Below are 19,539 nucleotides of genomic sequence, written 5' to 3'. Positions count from 1 at the left end.
CTCTGCTCCCCAAATTCTGCAGGACAAGGGGGACAAAGCCCCTGGGGACACCAAGGAGGGGTTCTGCTCCCCAAATTCTGCAGGACAAGGGGGACAAGGGCTGGGGACACCAAGGAGGGGCTTTGCACCCCAAATTCTGCAGGACAAGGGGGACAAGGGCTGGGGACACCAAGGAGGGGCTCTGCTCCCCAAATCCTGCAGGACAAGGGGGACAAGGGCTGGGGACACCAAGGAGGGGCTTTGCACCCCAAATCCTGCAGGACAAGGGGGACAAGGGCTGGGGACACCAAGGAGGGGCTTTGCACCCCAAATCCTGCAGGACAAGGGGGACAAAGCCCCTGGGGACACCAAGGAGGGGCTCTGCTCCCCAAACCCCGCGGGCAGTTCCAGTTTCGGGGCGCTGCGTGGGCTCGGAGCCCCCGGGGAAGCTGCGGAGGGAATCGTGGCTCCGGGGATCCGAGCAGGAGCCGCTCCCAGCTCCGGAGAGGCCGGGAATGTCCCCGTGTCCCCGGCAGCGGGGCTGGCAGAGGGTCACGCAGCCCCTCGGCAAAGCGGTGTTTAATTAGCGCTAACGAGGAGGAGAGGAGCTGGTCCTACGCCAGGGCAGATGCGGGGAACTCGGGTGCTTTAACTCTGCGCTCGTTAAAGGTGCTTGGTATAACTTTAGATATAGAATATACAGGTAATATTGCTAATAGTCAAGCATAAGAATAAAGGTGCAGACATACCATAAATACTGATGCTCTGATTTTACACTGTCAGACCTAGATGAATGCAGGTTCCTATTCACATTATAAAGCAGCCCCAAAATTCTAGAATTTAAAATAGTGTCGTAAACAAAGAGGAGGAAGGAGTCGGTTATGATCTGATCTTCTTAATCTGTTTTCCTTGGAAAAAAAATGATCAAAAAATTCTAAGGCACTCAGGAAAGCCGCATACAATCGATGGACTGCTCTGTTCTCACCTTACATTCAGTTTTAAGGGGTTATTCTTTTTTTTTTGCCTTTTTGTTGTTTTTTTTTTTTTTTCTCGGAAGAATACAATCATTGCCATATAACATTTTCAAACATATCATTAATCCTCCACACACAGGAAACATTAGTGCAAAATGCTTGCCCTCATCTACCAGATAAGGAAAAACCCAACGCCCTTCACATTTTAGAAGTTTGCCTTCCTAATAATAATAATAATAATAATAATAATTAATAAAACAAACCCAAATCAGGAAAAAGAAAAAAAAAAAATGAAATGAAATGAAAAAAAAAAAAAAAAAAGAAAGAAAAAAAACCCCAAAATATACAGGAAGTTGTGCTAGGTATAAAAATATATATTTTCACTGTGCAACTTGACTCTCTCCAGACTCTCTGTCCTAAGCCATTCAAGTACTCTGCTGCTGCCCCCCCGGTGGCCCCTCCGGCTGTCTGGGAACAGGTTTGGTCCAAATAAATCCCTCCAGCCAAGTGCAGCCCCCAGCCGGGGGGCTCAGCCTGCTCCCCACCCCCAGCAAGTGCCAAAAAGGAGGAGGAGGAGGAAGAATCATCTGCAATACCTTTTCTCTCTATATTTATATTTATATATATGCACACAGACACACACACAAGGGACGACTTTTGATCTCCGGCACCCGGAGCCGCTCCCAGCTTTGCCTTAAATTTTTGGCAAACTCAAAGATTTGGGGATCGGGAGGGTCCTCAGCCAAACCTGAGCCCCGCCAGGCTGGCTGAGCTGTCCTCCAGCAGCTGTCCCCAGGGCATGGGGACAACCCAAGGAATTGCTCCGTGTCCCCAGGGATGGCTGGGGACAAAGCCCCCCGAGCTCAGCCCGTGGTCCCCGGGTTTGTTTAGTGACGTGGGTAAAGTGCAAATAGAGCCGAGCCCATTCCCACTTCTCCGAAGCATCCCACACCTCTGCACCTGCACCAGCCCCCAAAACCTGGTCTGGGGCATCACAGCCCCCCCAAAAAAGCCGTGCCAAAACCCAACGTGGGGCAGGACTGCCCTCATTACTGATTTGTTGTGTCAGGAGCAGTGGCACAGGCTGGGCAGCCTCGTTAGTTACGATGCAAAAAAAACTGCTTCAAGTATCAAAGAAAACAAAACAAATGGCCAAAATTTGGGTTATCCTCTCCCCGCTCCCCCTTTCCCAATGGAAGTACAAATAAGGAAGAAAACCCTGAGCAAAGCGCTGTCTGGATTAGGGAATCAAAGCAGGAAAGAAAAGAGGAGCACAGCCACAGCAGCCAAAAAGTGACCCTTTGTGCACCTTGTTCCTAGTCCCCAACGTGTTAGAGAACAAGCTGCAAGTGTCATTAAAGCAGGTCGTTAAGTCACAGTAAAAATAACCATCATTAAAAAAGGAAAGGAAAGAAAGGAAAAAGCCAAACTTGGCTTTAATGTCACTGTCCCCATCCCCCGTGGGACCCCCAGCCTGGCCCCAGCCCTCGGGGGAAGCTGCAGGGTCCTGCTCTGTGGGACAGACTCTGCTCACTTCTTTGTAAAGGTGAGGGACAGAGCAGGTACCTGCTGCCCATCAGGCTCCAGGGACACCCACAAGTCCCATCCCGAGGCCACCACAGTCACCACAGCCTGGGGACATCAGCCTGCAACAACAAAAATAAAGACAAATAACTCCACATTGGGTTTTTCCCAGAAGGGGCTGCGGGAGGGCGAGCAGGAGGCAAAGCACTTCCTCCTCCCCAAAACCTCTTCACAAAAGGGATCAAAGCTCATTTTTTCTTTTTAATTTTTGCATCCAGTACACTCCAAATGATTAAAATTTGGTTGGCCTGGAGAGGAGGGAGGGGGCAGAGGGTGAGCTCTGCACGCACTGAGCTCTGCCTCCGGTGCGGATGCTGCCAGGAGCCAACGCCACGAGCTCCCGACTCTGTGCCCTTTGCAGCAAGAACAACACGCTCTCCACGCTCAGATTCCTCCCTAAATCCCTTCACAGGCTGAGGGGGGACTCCTCCCCTCACAGTGGGTGCCCCAGGACCTGCACGCCCTGGGGTGCAGAGGGGTGACAGAGCCCAGGAGCGGGGACGTGAAGGTGCAACCACGGAGAAGCGAAGGAAAAGGAGTGGCTGGGAGGGAGGAAGGGAGAGAGAAACCAAACCCAAAGCCAGCTGTATTGGGCAAAAACCAGACCACAAGCACAAGGGCAGCCAGGCTCTCCACCTGCATCCCACGCAGTCCTCCCGACACGCGCCAGCCTGAACTCCCACGGAGCCATCCCCGCTCCAGGGAGCCGCAGGAACCTCCCCGGGACAACAGCAGCCACGGCCAGGCTCCCCCTGCCTCCAGAGGGGTCTGGCCACCATCACTGCCACGATTTCCCCCAGCCCATCCCACTTGGCTCGAGCCCTTCCCGAGACAAACGCGGCCAGTCACAGCACCTGCACCCGAACACGCCTCGCTTTCCTGTTCAGTGACAAAACTCTCCTTAGAGGACAAGGTTAACGATGGCTTTACTTCTGAGCTGAGTGATGGATGGGGTGATGACAGGGTGGTGGTGGGTGGGGGGTGGCTAGCTTTTCTCCTCCCCTTCTTAAACAAACAAAAACAAACAAACAAAAAAAAACCCAAAAAAAAAAAAAAGGAAAGGAAAGGAAAAAAAAAAGAAAAAGCTACAATCTTATAGACTAACCTCAGGAATATCAAAAAAGGAGCCCAATATTTTTTTAAGTAGGTCGCCACAGACCTAGTCATTTACAGTATAACGAATGCGATTATTTCCTTCATAAATTTTAAATACAAGCAGAATAAAAATCACATTTTTTTCAGGCAACAGTAGCAGTTCAGTAGGTAAGTGGCTTGATCACATTTTTTTGTTTTGTATTAGTAATGCATGCAAGCAGCTTTAGTATTACAGATCCCTTATAGGTCATGAAATGTTTGCTCTCTCTATAAAGTCCCTCCATAAGTACCATCTTGTCTTCTCACGGGGGTTTCGGGCCGGCTGGAGGAGCCCGAAGCTTGTTCGAAAGGTTGCGGAGTGCTTTGGGTTTCCGACGCCATGGCATCCGTGGCAGCTGCCTCCTGGATCACGGAGCCGGCGCCCTCGGCGTCCTCGCCCTGCTCGAAGGACTGGTTGGATCCATTGCTGAGCTCTACATTCACTGTGTTAGTTCTCAAGGCTACTATAGTCCCCGCCTCGCTCCTCCTCTCTGCATAGATGCGCTGCTCGAAGGCCTGAGCAGCGTTGGGCTGGAAGTCGGGCTCCAGGGGGACAGTGTTTGTGGAGGAGCCCATGACGGTGCGGTACATCTCCATCCCCTCGGGCAGCATGGATTTGATCTTGGGCAGCCAGCGCTTGCGCACGCGCCGCGCGTTGGTGCACATGTCGGCCGCGATCACGTTCATCTCGCTCTCCTTAAAGCTCGGGGCAAAATTCTGACAATACACTGCAAAGACAGGGAGACACGGGGCTCAGGCTGCGGCGGGGAGCGGCACAAAGGTGAGCCCGGGCTCCCAGGTGCCAGCGGAGCTTCACCCACGGACCTGAGCTCTCCACGGACACGGAGCTCCTCAGCCGGAGACAACCGCGAAGGGAGAAGAGCTGAAGCTATGAACACCACGGCTGGCAGAGGGAGGGGGATGCAGAAGGGCCCCTCACTCCGTGGGGAGCCCCACAGCCACAAACCAGAGGTGGACAAGAGAAAGATCCCACAAACTCCCCAGCAGCAGCTCCATTAACGGCTCCTAAACCCACAGCGCTGCAGGGAATGTCAGAGCTGAGGGGCTGCCCAGGGGATTGTCCTCTGCCTGTCCCTCTCCTCACGCCACCCCTGCGTGGCCCGGCAGCCTGGCTGCTCCAGCATCCCTCTGCTGGCACATCCAGCAGGATGGGAGCTGCAGGGGCCCTGCAATCCCTCGTGCCCTGCTCCTCTGCGGGAGCCAAGCACCTGATGTTATGGAGCAGCATCCAAGGAACTGCCACGGTGAATAACTGTCAGCACAGGGACAAATCCAGGCAGTAGGAACCCATCTCATGTCCTGGCACACAACAGCAATGCCCTTCCAGCTCCCCTCAGGAAGGACCATGGCTGGAAAGTCCAGAGTCGGGACACTCTAGGATAAAACTGCTAACAGGGAGCTGACTCCACCATGTTCAACCATTGCTGAACATCTGCCCCCTTATCCCTTTTCACCAGATGTCACAGATCTCCCAGGGCAGCTGGAAGGCCCCTGGACTTCACAATTAGGGAGGGGAAAGATTTCTCTTCCAGATCTGAAAAACTGCATTTCAAAAATTGCTTAAGAGTTTTGTTTTCCAGCACAGTAATATTTACACATAGATTTACTCCCCAGAATTCAGCCAAGGTGAGAGAACACAGTGATTTCCACTGCATATGAAGCCCATGGTGAACAGATTTTCCTGCACCCCTCAGGGTTTCCTCCAGCTCCTCCCTCTCCAGCACCTCCTGTCCCAAACACTCCAGGTATCCACAGGTGACGGAAGGGGAAGTGGTTGATGGAGAGCAGATCCCACCCACAGCTTCTCTGGGCAATCAAAAAACGATGCAAACTAAAAAATAAATGGATTTTCCTACAACCCAATTCCACCGTTATCACACAACAGAGTGACCTTCCCTGGCCAGGGCTGGGCCATGCTGTTCCACCCCAGCAGCAGAACACCCCTCTCCTTACATTTGACTGCATTAAGGACCCTGCTGTCCAAGGGCTTCCTGCTGGGATCGCTCGTGGAGGATCTGATTCCAGTTCCGCAGCTGTTGGCAAGTGTGTTCCTGTGGGGAAGGCAAAGGGACATCCTGGGAGAGGGGACAGGGGACAGCCACTGCCCTGCCCTCCTCCCTTCAGCTCCTGCTGCAGGCATCACCTGGATTTTAAGGTGAGGAATGAATTGGAAATGTGCATGGAAAGGGAATAAAGCTCTCAAGCATCACGAAGCAAATGCACGGGGCTGAGTGCAGAGGATGCAGCACTTGTGACACGGGGTTAAACCCCTGGGAGGTGAAGGCAAAGAACCCCCTGGGAGAGCAGGAGGAGCAGCAGGACGGGACCTACCGATCGAAGAAGGTGGCCAGGAGACGTCGCAGCAGGACCTTGTGTTTGACACCAGCACATAAATGGCAATTCATCAGCTGCCCCCGGGTGATGTAAACGCCTGAGCCTGCAAGGGTGCAGAGGGACAATCCAAAATGAACCCCTGGCACAGCCACAGAGCCACCCCCGAGCCACCCCCAGCTCCTCCTCGCTGCTGGGAACCTCTTCTTCACCTGCTGCTACAAGGAGATGGGGATTTCTGGAAAATCCTGGCAAATCCTTGGGGCCTTGGCAAGTCCCAGGCAATAACAACTCCTAATTTTATCTGTACAGGCAGGAAGTCTACGGGAATCAAATGAAAGGATTCTTATTTTCTCACCAATGCACACAGTGCAAGGTTTACACTGTGATTTGATATGTACAGATCACATTATTTATTCTTTCTGAAGTGAGAAAACCCCAATCCATTTGGCCTTTTCTTTTTTTTTTTTTTTTTTAGTGCAGGACTGTAGAACACAGAGCTGGAAAGGAAAGAAAAAGCCCATCTAGCACACAAGGAGGTACTTGGTTACAGATCTAACTGCTTCCAAAACCCCAGCCCATCACCTCTTGATACCTCTGGTGAGCAGGGAATTTTCCTTCTAATGCACAGCAACTGCTGCCTTTGAACCTGCTGCCTTTAAGGATGTTTTCTGGAAGAAAAAGGAGCCCTGTGCAAAGCAGCTGGACACGTCCAGAGGTCTGGCAGTACTTTGCAGCAGGTTTTATATCAAACCTTTTCACTCTGCTCACAGACCAACCTGCTCCTGCCTCGGCATCGCTTCCAGGGAGAGGTTATCCCATTTTTCAAGCATTCTGTTACATGAGAGGGTTTTGGTCTTTGCTTTTAATTAAGATTAAATAATGGGTCATAGCTGGATCCAGAACACACTTCTGTTCTTGAGATATAAAAGCATCTGCTGGAGAAGGAACATCTCCTCCTGGATTTCCAGGGAAGATGATTGTCCCTGGCCTCCTGGATGGAGCTGCCCCTCTGCACCTCCCCTGGCACCAGAGGCACCCCAGGACACTCACCCTGCCCAGGATCCAGCATCCCTCTGGATCTCTGAGCCATGCCACGTCTCACCAGGAACTTTCCTTGTATTCTGTTCCATCTAATGAGTTTTTTGGTTCTTTTTAAGTAACAGTCTCAGTCCCTCCCTCGAGTGTGCTGTGGAGACTGCAAGCCTTGTTAAAGACCCTTTTTCAGAGAGGGCTGCTCAAGTCTGCTGAATCAATTGTAGTAATGAAAAAACAGAAACAAAAGGAAAACACTCCCACTTGGAGGAGTTGAGGAAAACTTTCACAGCAGGATCAAGCCCCCCCTCCAGGTCTGAGACAGGAATTAGGGGAGTTTATTTTGTATTTTGAGAGATAAGGCATCAGAGTGAACACCAGCCACCAGCAAGGGGAACTTCACTTGAATAAATGAAAAATAACCAGGCAGCCACTATCAGTTAGTGATATTAATCTACTTTTTTTTCTCAGATTGAAAAATGTAAATCAAGCAGAGTTGCCTCAAACCAATTTCCAGCTCTGACTGTGAAAATAACCTGCACCACTTGATGGTTTTAAGAAGTCTCACATTAAATGGAAATAGGTACAAAATGAATATTCCAGATACAAAATAAATACTTGTGGCTGTACTCTGTGCTTTGCCTTCCATCGAAGTCCAGTCCTCCATCAGCTGCAAACCTTCGTGGGCATGCCCTGAAATCCTGACTGCTTCTCCAGAATGAAAATGAAATCATGCTACTCACCAAGGGAGAAAGGGAAGGGAAGAAGAACTGATTTGGATGGACTGTGCTGCCACATGTCCTTTTTGGACCAAGGACTTTGCAGGGATTAATCAAACCTCCCCACCTGGGAGCAGGTCTGGGATGTCCTGCCCAGCCATCCCCACACAGCTACATCCAAGGGAAAACCCCACAGCCAGGTAACTGCAAAGCAAAGCTGGGGGGAAGTTCTAAAAGCAGATTATGATTATTTCCACTGGAATTATTTCCACTTTCTGTGCAGTGCTGGGTGTGCCTGGGCTGGCACAGCCACCTGGTTTCACTCCTCCAGCTCTGCACTCTAAACAGCACCGTCTTTCACCTCACACTGGCCAGAAATCTTTCATAGAGGAATAAATTCTCCCAATATTGTAAATTTCCCCCAAAATGAAAATAAAGACAGAAGAAAAGACCAAACACAATTCCTTCTCCTCCTGCTGCAGCATTTGACCACTTAGTAAATTGATAAAGAAAATTTTACAGGTTTTCCAAAGCTTGTTCACTGACACAAATTTTATCTCCTTTGCATTGTACATCTTATAATGTGGTCATTTTTGAGGGGAGTTTGTTGGATTTTTAGACCTGTGATTCTAAATGAAAACAGACTCGCTGCAGCCACACCGAGCAGGAAGAACACAAGCTGCAGAATTCAATTAAAATGCTAAATTAATTCAATTGAATAAATCCTGTTAATGACACATTTCTCCGTCAGCAAATTAAAGGAAACTCGGAACTTTTCAAAAGACGATCGGCGACGAATAATCCAGAAAGACACAGCAAGGGCACACAACTCCAGCAAGATGGAGAGCACAATTCCAGAAGGACAACAGCAGCAACCCAAAGGCATTCTGCAGAAGAGGTACCTGCAACCAGCTCGAGTTTTTCCCCAGGGTCTCCCTCGGAGTAGAGCTTTGGGTGGCAGCGGTACCCGATCTGGCTGATGAGGCTGGCAGGGAGAGCCACCAGATCCCGGCGGATCAGGACGCAGGAGCGGTTCTCCAGCGGGATCTGCTCCGGCTTCTCTTGGGCAACTTCAAAATGAAAAGGGAAAAACGTTAAAATAACCTGTCACCAGGCTGACAGAAGGTCAGATTTGACTTCTTCACGCGGCGCTTGGAAATATTCCCCACTCCAGATGTCCAACCACGGGGCAGGTGTCACCTGAAAGCTTGGAAAAATCCCCTGGTCTCCCCCTCCACGGCAGCCTCAGGTTCTGCAGAAGGGATTCTTAGAATCTAATTATGCTTTAATTTCTCCTGAGTTAATCATTTGTGAAAATGGACAGCTCTGCCCAGCTGGCATCGCTCAGCAAGCGCAGCACACGGAGTTGCTGCCCCAAACACCCCAGGAGGGGGGCAGGAATTCCACCTGGGGGTTCTAAACAGGCAGTAACTTGCCCCAGTTCGATGAACATCCGCAGCAGTTTCATCCTTACTTCTCTGGATGGTTTTTCCTGCTGAAGTTAAAATCCAGACCCTGTAGGTGCCTCTGTTCTGAGAAAGGTCAGCAGAGCCTCTCCTGAGATGCGCCCACCGGCCACCTCCAGCCCACCTTCTCTTCCTCTGCCTTCTGCAGGCCAACTTTTCCTCACAGTAACAAAAGAAGCCCCCATCAACAAGGCAAAAAATGTTATTAAGATGTAGCTTCAAAACCAAAATACCAGATTTTCCCAACTCGCTCTGATGTACCATCTCCAGATCCCACCACTGTCCAGGAGCAACCAGTACTATGGAAAAGCTGGGAATACTGGGCTGTCCTGCCAGCCCCTCCAAATCTGGGTATTGTGGGCACACAGAGGATTGGTTTCTGAAGCACATTTACAGTCCAAGACCACTGGATTGCTTAAAATGACAATTTTGACAGCAACGAGGGCTGACCCATCAACTTCAGGACACGGTGGGAACAATTTCAGGGCTGAACTGCAGCCCAGCTCTGCCATGATCCACCTTTTTCTCCCCAAAACTCTTTGATAACGTGGCAGGAGCCACGTACAAACCCAAACCCAGCTCTGTGCTCGAATATCTGTGAGCACTGAGAGAAGCAGAAACCCCAGCAATGAGCGTTTCTGAACTCAAAACCTGCCCTCCTCCAGAGGTGTCTTTTCCTGCCATTCTCCCCGAGTTCTGGGGGCCACTTTTCCTCTCTGCAGATAAAATAACAAGTTCTGCAGACTTGTTGCTGCAGTAACCCAGGGCGATGGCCGGGGGACAAAGGGAGCAGTGTTCTAAGTAGGACATGCCCGCGGTGCCGTGCTGGCTTGTGGCATCCTATCGCAGGCTCGGGAGCATCCCCACCCTCAGGGCTCCCTCTGTCCCCCAGGAGCAGCCAGGAGGGATTCTGGAATAGCAGGAGGATGGTCCTTGCTCAGGGGGACAGCAGCCAGCAGCAGCAGAACAACCCACAGGGTGTTTTTGAACCCTTTGTGCCATCACAGCCCCATTATCAGAGTGAAACCTGTGCCGTTCCCAGCTGTAATATTCCCAGCATCCCAGACCCAAGATCCCACTGGAGATGGGGGTCAGCTCCCACCAAGGGAGAATCCCAAAGACCAGCTCTGTTTTGAGGCTTTTAAAGAGTGATAAGCAAACCATATCCCCTTAAATACTGATATTTTCCAGCTTAAAGAAACCAGAAGCAAAGGGTATGGAGGAACCAATCCTGCTCTGCTGTCCTTCCCTGGCAAGGCAGGGCCACCAGGGCAGCTTGAGGGGAGGAAGGGACACCTCAGTCATCTCCCAGAGGTAAAATTAAATACACAACCCCTAGGAGCTGCATATGTGAGCTACACAATCCCATCCCAGCAGAGGGCTCTGCCCAGGTTATTAAAATTGAATTTTTAATACTTCATTTTTACTTTAACCAATGATTCAGATCAAAAGCACCCCCAATATCCATCAGCACCATACTTCAAAAACCAAATTAAAATTCAGCTAAAAAGACCAAGTGCAACTCGACCCACTGCTGGATTTTGGTTGCCTCTGTCCTGCTGGCTCGCTGTCTATAAATCTCTTATTAAACACGGCCGTGAATCATTCTGGGGGAGTTTGCTTCCATCCAAGCATTAGCACAAAATCAACGATACCAAACCAAAAAGAGATTTGGGGCTTTCAGTGGCACCTCAGTTGAGCAGATAGCAATCAGTTATGTAAAGGAGCAGGACACAAGAGCCACTTTGGTCCCATGTTTGCACAGAAAGCCACTCTGTTTGGCCTTTCTGCTCCGGAGAACAGGAGAGTATTTGCTTCTAATTAATTTGTATCTTCAGAGGGCAGCGGCTCCTTCCCTTTGAATGAAAGGGCAAACAATGGGAAGTATTGTTAAATACAGTTTTGTTCCTGGACAAGAAAGGAGCTCCCAGCCAGCAGAGAGGGGCAGGAAATCATTACAGAGGAAGCCACGAGAGCTGCCAGCCAAACACTGGAATGTTTTATTTATTTGGATATATGCTTTTATCCCAAACTTAGCTGGATGCTGCAGCTGCAACAGGTGGTGCAGAATGGGAAATATCAGTTTTCCTGGATTTTTTTGGCAGAAGAAACAGCCTCAAACTAACTCAGGGGTCCATGCTCCATGGCTCCAGGCTCTGCATGATGCTGGGGCAGGTGAACTCCTTATCCCTAAAACACACTCCAGAGATCCCTCACAGCACCTCAGTGCTGAGCCCAGGATGGTTTGGTGACACTGGGACTTCTGCATGTCCCACCTGAGGTGTTTTGGGCTGGATTTGCTCAGGTGAGTGCCTGGGAATTGCTGGACACACACCTGGCCCCAGCACTCACTTATCTCCTTACTTCCTGACAATCCAAACAGCAGGGCTTCAAAATGAGTCATGAAGACCAATTCCTACCAGTTTGGGTTCTCCAAACTGCGCACGAACATCAAGGTGCTCCTGTGGGTAAGAAACAACTGTTTCTGGTTTAGGAATGGGGTTTGGAGATACAGAAATATCAGTGACGGAGCCTCACCCAAAAACTGATGTTTACAGAGTCCCAACATGTAACCACATACTCAAGCCCTGAAGAAAAGACTGGAGAATCCATCTCCACCTGCTCCACCACGGATGCAAACACGTGGATGATCCTCCCCTGTTCCCTACACGGCCAGAAGTCTCTTTTCAAACAGCAATATTTTAACATTTCTCTCCCATCAGCCCATTTTCCACTGGCAGTGGGACCACCTCAAAAATATCTTCCCTCCTCAGCCTCAGCATCACCAGCATCTGCTGCAGATGTAAACCTGTAGCAGAGGACACACGCAAGCACCACGGGATAGATCCATCACAGAGTCCCAACGGGGAGAGTTTACATTTCCCAAATAGTACATTTATACCAACGTGCTGAAATGCAGCCCTTTGATTTGTGACCTATTTATACAGGGAGGTAATCTGGAATTAGTATAGGAAAAATATTACCGCTTTATAAATACCCCTATCTTGCCTTCGCCTCAGATCTCAGCCAGGAGTGAAACATCTGCCAGCCTAAAATTAAACATCTGTGGTTTCAGAGGGAGGAAAATGGGGCTGGAAGTTTAATGCCAAAAAAGGCCAGAGGCTGAGTGCCCCCGGCGTGGGGCTCAGCCTTCCCCTGCTCGGCTCCGACCGTGCCGGGGTCGGGGTGGGGCAGTGCCACCACACAGCCACTCAAGCTGGAAAAGACCTCCAAGACCACCAAGTCCAATCTGTGACCAGTCCCCACTTTGTCACAATAAGACACACAGCCTGGCTTTCAGCACTTTGACTCCCTCTGCAAAAAGCCAAAGCGCTCTGGTGAATAACCGGCGCAGCCCTCGGCCGCTTCATTTCCTAAAACAAATCCACGAGCTCTCTGCTGCTGAGCATCCTCCCTGTGACAGCCTGGCCACCCCAGGGACCGGAGGGGCCTGGCAGGATCAGGTGGCTGTCCCTGCAGTGGCAGCCAGCTGCTCCATCCCGCTGCAATTCCCGGCGTCGCTGCCGTGATTTACGTCGCTGCGGCGCGCCGTGCCCGGCTCCGCTCGGGATGCTGCACGGGCTGCATCATTTGGGATTCTGGCTTCTTCCTTGCCCTCTTTCCTTGCTGTCAGGAATCAGAGGCCAGGAGAGAAAACTATTCTCTCAGCTAATTACCACAACTATTCTGTAATGGCTATTTTAGATGAATTTTTAATGAAGCGTGCTCTTGTCAGTTCAGGATTTCATAACTTTCAAGTCCAGCCTTTACATTCCAGCCATTTGCTGCATAAAAATTTTCCCTTTTCCCTGCAAACCGGTGCAGCAGGAGCAGGGGAGGAGGACGGACCCTCACACAACTTTGCTGGTGCCTGTCAAAATTAAATTAACTGCATCTGCTCAGCAGAGCTGACTGACAAGAACGCGGCTCGGTGCAGAAAAGCGCCGAGCATCTGCAAGTCCTGCTGAAACCCACTTCAGCTCAGGCCCACGACGCTGTAATTAACAGGGATAAAAATACTTTTGCTTTTGTTTAATATTTTCTGGAGTTGCGCGTTCCTCAGATCAGATGCTGGAAACCTCATTAAGTCTCGCTCGTGTCCTCGAGGCCCACATGTTCTCCACAACCAGACCTAGTTATGGAGCGAGGAGCCATTTTACCGCAGTGCTCCCAGCCTGGCGCGCCGCCGCGGCCACCAAACGTGGCCAGAGCCTGGGGGGAAACTGAGGCAGCTCTTCCTACAGCTGCCACCCACCTAAGCATCACCCTCCTGTGTTTAATCCTGGCCTCATCCTGCTGTTCCTTTTGCAGGTCCAACACTTGTCCTGGTCCCTCACACCAGTGCCACCACTGCAGGTGGCACCAGCCTCTTCTCCCAGAAGAGGAAAACGGCCTCAAGCTGTGCCAGAGAAGGTTCAAGTTGGACATCAGGAGGAATTTCTTGATGGAAAAGGTGTTCAGGCATGCCCAGGGAGGTGTTGGGAGTTCCCATCCCTGGAGGTGCCCACTGGACATGGCACTCAGTGCTCTTTGGTCAAAGTTTGATCTTGGAGGCCTTTTCCAACCTTAATGATCCCGTGATTTGGAGGGATCTGATCCAGCTTTGGAAATTCAGAATGGCTCTGACTACAAAAAGGGGTGAAGAGAATAAATTAAAAACCCCCAGCCTTGGGGCAAGAAGAGGATTGGTGACCCTTCCAAGGGTGGTGGGTGGAGCTGAAGGCAGATGAAAATTGTCACTAGTGTCCCACCAACCCTCACCAGCACCAACACTTCAGATGGGGAAATAAAATGCAGAGAAAAAGAAGGAAAAGAAAAATCCAGCAACCCTCTCTGAAATTCAGAGCTTCGTCTGCTCTGCTCCTCTTTGGCTTTGTTTTTGTTTTCACAAACAGGGCTCTTGGAAACCTTGGCAATCCCTCTTTTAAAGGGCTCCCCCTCCCCCAGGCCTTTGTGAGGCTGTCGGGATCTCCATGCCAGGAGCAGGATTAGCTGCCTTCTCTCTTCCATCTTATGCTTTCATTATTCTGCACCTTTTGAGAGGGTACAGTTTATCCCGAGTAATTAAAACACAGTTAGTCCTACAAGTCCAAACCATAAAGGAACAGCTTAGTTTTTACTTTTTGTCATCTCTTTTTTGCGTGCCCTCTTTTCCAGGAAGCCTGATACCTATAGCTGCCTTATTTCAAACAGGAAACTCCCCCGAAAGGAGCAGGAGCAGAAGAGGAATTTCAGCAGAAATGTGGGATATTTAGAGCCTTACAACCTGCCTCCTCCCTGCATGGCCCCTGGCATCACCACCTGGTTCTCCCTACAGAAAACAAGCAGGAAAACTTGGCTGTGGGATGCCCAGCTCTGGCACAAGGGCTGCAGCATCTCCCAGTGGCACCTGAGAAAGCTGCTGGGATTTTCACTTTTCCAGCTGGGATGATTCCTGCCCGACATGGATGAGGGACAGCCTCAGAGCTGCTGCCTGCACCATCCCCAGGCTGCTCCTGTCCTTGCCTTCTGAATTGGTTTTGTTCTGTTCCTGCAGGAACTGGCCCCGTGACAGGGATGGAAAACACAGTCCAAGGGCATAACCCCCCTGCTCCAAGGAGGCAAACCCACATTACTCACCACAGGCTCTACAGTGGGGGAAAAGCAAAATAAACCCAAAACAAGTGGGCAACAGCACAATTCCTGTTCAGCCTGCCTCCAGCAGCAGCCGTGGAGGAGACCCTGACCTTGTCCCACCCCTGATCCCACTCCTCTCCTGCCCCATCCCAACCACTGGACCTGAAGCAGGACAGGGAGAACACTCAGGCTTTTGAGGCTCATTTCCTACAACTGCTTGTCCACTTCTCCTAACAAATATTTCTAATATTCAAATAGCAAATTTGCTATGTTTTCCCCCTTTTTCATATGGCTTAGTGAAAAAAACACCTTGGAAAATACTGCTTGTCTGCTTGCTGTCTGGCTGGGATGGGATGGATGGGATGGGACAGTGTGTGGGGGTGAGACCATTCTCAGTACTAAGGAAGCCTATCTGTTTTATGTAACAAAAATTGTCCTACTTGCCAAATCTTGTTCCTTGGTGAAGACTAAAATCAAATGGCTTTGAGGAAAGCCCATCAATGAACCAGAGTTCAAATATTTGCAACATTAGTGCAGCAATCTCAGCAGCCAGGCCAGGGAAGCAGCTCCAGGCGAGGAGATGCTGTAAGCAGCCGGAGCCTGTGGAAAGATGTCCCTCCCTGGGGAGCTCCAGAAGATCAAAGCTGCTGCCACAAACACCTGCAGCTCCCACCAGGAGGCCACTGCGAGGCTGAGCTTCCATGTGGGACACTGCCAGCTCCATCTGTGAGAGATGCTTCCATGTGGGATGCGCACAGGACAGCACCCAGTGGGCATCTCCCCCTGGAACTGAGCCCCTGGACCTGCACCCCACCTGTCCTGGCTCCTCAGGAGGGTCTGAGCCCTGCAAGGTGCCAGAGAAAGGGGCTGTGTGCCCAAGGAAGTGGGAGGGAAAGGACCTCTCGTGTCCCTGTGCCCACCTTGGGGCTGAGCAGCAGCTCCCAGACAAGCAGCACCAAAGGGAAGCTGCCTCCTCTGTCTGAGGCCCATCGAGGGATTCGCACCCATCCCTTAATCCCAGATTCTGGAAGGGCAGCAGAGGGATTTTATTTAGTTCTGGGCATTATGTTTGTAATGGGGAAATAAAAGAACATCAAGCCCCAAAAATGCTTTTCCCTTTCTGACAGTGATGTGTGGGACAAGGTTGGCAAAGGAGAGAGGGGCACTTCAGGCAGTGGGGAGAAAAGTCCATCTTTCCTTCCTTTTGCAGATATTCCTAGTTAACTTCAATAAAAATTATCTAGTTGATGTTCTCCCTTCCTCCAAACATCCCATGTTCATCACTTTTTTGGAAACTCTTCTTCTAAAAAGCCAGGACAGAAGACAGCTCCCAGAGTGACCACCTTGCCCTGGGCCAAAAGGGCTGGATGACCCAGGGCAGGTGAGCTCAGCCACCACCTCGGGATGGATGTCACCACCACAGGGCTCGTGCAACCACCAGGCTCCTTGCTGGCAGCCTCAGCCAAAAAGCAAAGGCTGAAGTGACCCTGGTGGATGATGCAGCCTCTCATCTGAAGAGTCTCCCAGCTGGGGAGCGACGCCACACCCGGACATCAGCACCAAACCCACCTCCGTGGGGCAAAAACCCAACCAGCGAAACCCCCAAAGACAAAATCCTATCGAACAACCCAAATCCCACAACCCCGAGGAGCGAGACATCCATTACCAGAGTAACCTCCCGAGGACTTGATGTACATCTGCCCGTACTGCTCCTCCACCATGGTGTCGTAGGCCTCGTCGTCCTCCTCGTCCTCCTCGTTGTGGTAGGAGGTGGGGCTGTCGGTGGTGGGGATGCTGCTGGCGCCGGGGCTGGTGCGCTCCCCCTGCGAGTACTGCACCTGCTGCACGTTGGGGATCAGCGTGGCCAGGCTGGGCACGCCGTAGTAGGAGACGCGCGACAGCTTCAGCGGCCCCGCGCTGGCGCCGCCGGCGCCGCCGGGCCCGTCCCGGGCGCCGGGCTCGAGCGGCCGCTTGCCGGGCAGGCCGGGCAGGGCCTGCAGCTCCAGGTTCTCGTGCTTGACGCGCGTGAGGAGCGGGATGGGCATGGAGGGGGACATGACGTAGGGCGCCGAGGCCGACTGCAGCTGGTTGCAGGGGCTCTGCGGCTCCGAGCTGGGGTCTTCGATCATGGTGGTCTGAGAGTCACAGTGGGGAGAGCTGACCTTGAACATCAAGTCCGTCCCTTTCTCCACGATGTGCTGGATCTGCAGGAAGCCCGCCGTGTACATCACCACCAGCTGCTCGCTGGCCGCCATGGTCAGCTTGCCGGTGTAGCAGAAGGACAGGATCTGCTGGAAGCAAGCCGGGGGGACGGTGCCCGGCAGCTCAAAGGCGTTTTTGCTGTTCCCACTGAACAAGTCTCGGAAGTAGAGGCTGCTGGCGGCCAGCACCGCCCGGTGAGCCTTGAAGGCTTGGCCCTTCACCACGATGGAGACATCGCAGTACAGCCCCAGCAGCCGCTGCTCGTTCAGGCAGCCCAGAACGGTGTTCCCAAAGTTGGGAATCTCTATGTGCAACATCTGCGACATGGCTCAGGATCGGCCGGAGCTCCTCAGACATTCAATGCAGGAATATCCAAAGTAGGGCACATCTGAAAAAGGGAGAAGGCAGGGAAGAAAGGAAGAAGGCTTTTAGACAGTTCACCAAAGCAGGCAGGAGCACAGGAACCCACCTCACCCGACATCAAAGGCTCCACGCCGAGCTCCGAGAGCCAATCTGGACAAGCAGTCGCTTACAAAATTTACTTATCGATGGTTTTGAGCGGCGTTGGGAATGCCATTGGTGGATGGCAAAGGATATTCCAAAAAGGCAAGTATTTCCTTCAAGTTGTGGTCTGCTTAAATAAGCACCACTGATTTATTCCCCTGGGGGTTTTTACTTTATGCAGGAAAATCTGAACGATAATGGGAGAGAACAGTAAAGCAAACGAAAGGCATTCAGACAGATCTCGGTAGCATTATATAAGAAACACAACAACCAGCAGCTATGTTGAAACTACAGAAAAGATATTTATAAAACAATGTGCCATTCTGCCCGAAATAAATACAGGATTCTGCCGGAGCGAGAGCTCCCAGGAAAAAGCACTTTGAAAAGCAATCTTCCCATTTGCACCAGAAAGAGGGAGCATTTCAACAGTTAAACCCCTTCTCAACAGATTCATCCTCCAACAAAACGAGGCTTAGCTCCAAATTAAGCCAGATATTTGAGCCCCAATAAAACAAACCAACGTGCCTGCCTGCCGCAGCGAGCCGCCTACCAAGTTGTCTCCTTATTTTCCTCCCCCAAACCCCGAGCGGGGCAGGGGGAGCCCCAGCCCAGCCCCGGGGGCAGGCAGAGCCCCCAGCCCGGTGTCCCCGGTACCGGCAGCGGGGACGCGCGGAGCGAGCCCGGGATGGAGGCGGCGGCTCCGGCTGCGCATCCCAACCACGGCCGCTCCTCGGGGCCGGCTGTACCTTGTGGCCACGGGCAGAATTCCTGCTTCCACCTCCCAAAACAAGAGGCTGGCGCTGGAAGGGAGCCGGTGCGCAAAGCCGGAGCAGGTAGCGCTGGTGCAGCCTGGGCGCTGAAACTCCAGCGGAGCAAATCACTGCGGATGCACCAGACCCCCCCCGTGCTCCCTCCCCAAAGAGTCCAGGAGATTTCAAATCCTGCCTGTAATACCACTGAAGAAAAACTACATCGAACTAATACTGAAAGCTCAGAAGAATGATTTTTTGTTTTTTTAAAAAAAAAGGAAAAAAAAATTAGAAGTTTATCTGAGAAAGATTTAAAAAAAAAAAATCTCTGGGAAGAAAATAATAACCCACAAAGAACTGCTCTGTTCCCATTGCCGAGGGGAGAAAAAAAAAAAAAAAAAAAAAAGTCCTATCTGCAAGGCCACGGGGTAACAGGAAGAAAAGGGAACACACTCAGAGCCAATTTAATTGTATCTGCATGGTTAAAAAAAAAAAAAAAAAAAAAATTCTTCCAAGCGAGGAAGTTCGCGGTGCCTTCGCCTGGCCGGGAGCGAACGTACCTTGAGCAGCGTCCCCGGCGCGGCCGCTGCCGAGGGGCTCCTGTCCCCGACCGGCTGCTCGGGGGAGGGGGAAAATAAAATATAGTATCAAGAGCTAGGTTTGTATCTGCTGGAGCTCAAGCTTTTACCAAGTCAAATCTCCCCGGCAGCGCACAGCATCTAAATGAATAGGCCGGATGCAGATTAACATTCAGGCTGCTCTCTGCAATGAATAGAGCCCTTTGATTAGGGACCTGAAGTAAATGCCAGTTTCAAACCGAAGCTTTAAAAACAGAGAAATATCAGTGCCAGAGGAATGCTCTCAGTGTTGGTACAAGACAGACTTTTGATGAGTCACTGCAATGCAAACAAAGATGGCAGAAATACTGTACTGTATGCTGATGAAATGCTTAGTGGTGCCACGGCAACTGAGACAGGTTTTAAATTTATAGTGCAGTTTTGCATATGAATTACGCTGTAAACTGCCTCCCCTGCCATCTAGTACATCCAGAGTGTCAAAGCATTTAAACTATTCCAAACAGTCTGCAGAGCTGGCACTGCTGCTGGTTAACTCCTGCGGCCAGGGGAAGGCATGGAGCAGGGGTGCTGAGCATCCCCTGCACCCCCAGCATCCCCCCAGCGTCCTCCTGCATCCCTGAGCATCCTCCTGCATCCTGAGCATCCCC

General features: G+C 51.3%; 1 protein-coding gene across 5 annotated transcripts in view; it reads right to left on the bottom strand.

Annotated features, from left to right (window-relative positions):
- Window positions 1-734: 734 nt before the first annotated feature.
- Window positions 735-19,539, bottom strand: part of NACC2 (NACC family member 2) — a 52,982-nt gene continuing 34,177 nt past the window's right edge. For 4 of the 5 annotated variants that reach the window (XM_021543611.3, XM_021543614.3, XM_021543616.3 and 1 more), the window contains exons 2-6: window positions 16,526-17,449; window positions 8,680-8,847; window positions 6,024-6,129; window positions 5,646-5,743; window positions 735-4,399 (exon numbers count right to left, since the gene is read on the bottom strand). In XM_021543611.3, coding sequence (XP_021399286.1) covers window positions 3,900-4,399; window positions 5,646-5,743; window positions 6,024-6,129; window positions 8,680-8,847; window positions 16,526-17,387 — 1,734 coding nt within the window. In that variant the 5' untranslated portion in view covers window positions 17,388-17,449 and the 3' untranslated portion in view covers window positions 735-3,899. Of the gene's footprint in view, window positions 4,400-5,645; window positions 5,744-6,023; window positions 6,130-8,679; window positions 8,848-16,525; window positions 17,450-18,311; window positions 18,693-19,539 lie in introns of those variants that run through there. The other variant, XM_021543612.3, reaches the window with a different exon arrangement.

This window comes from Lonchura striata, chromosome 22 (genome assembly GCF_046129695.1).
Source record: "Lonchura striata isolate bLonStr1 chromosome 22, bLonStr1.mat, whole genome shotgun sequence".
In the NCBI taxonomy this organism is placed as follows: domain Eukaryota; kingdom Metazoa; phylum Chordata; class Aves; order Passeriformes; family Estrildidae; genus Lonchura; species Lonchura striata.
Note: the sequence above shows the minus strand (reverse complement) of the source record. Positions and strands in the feature narration are given on the sequence as shown.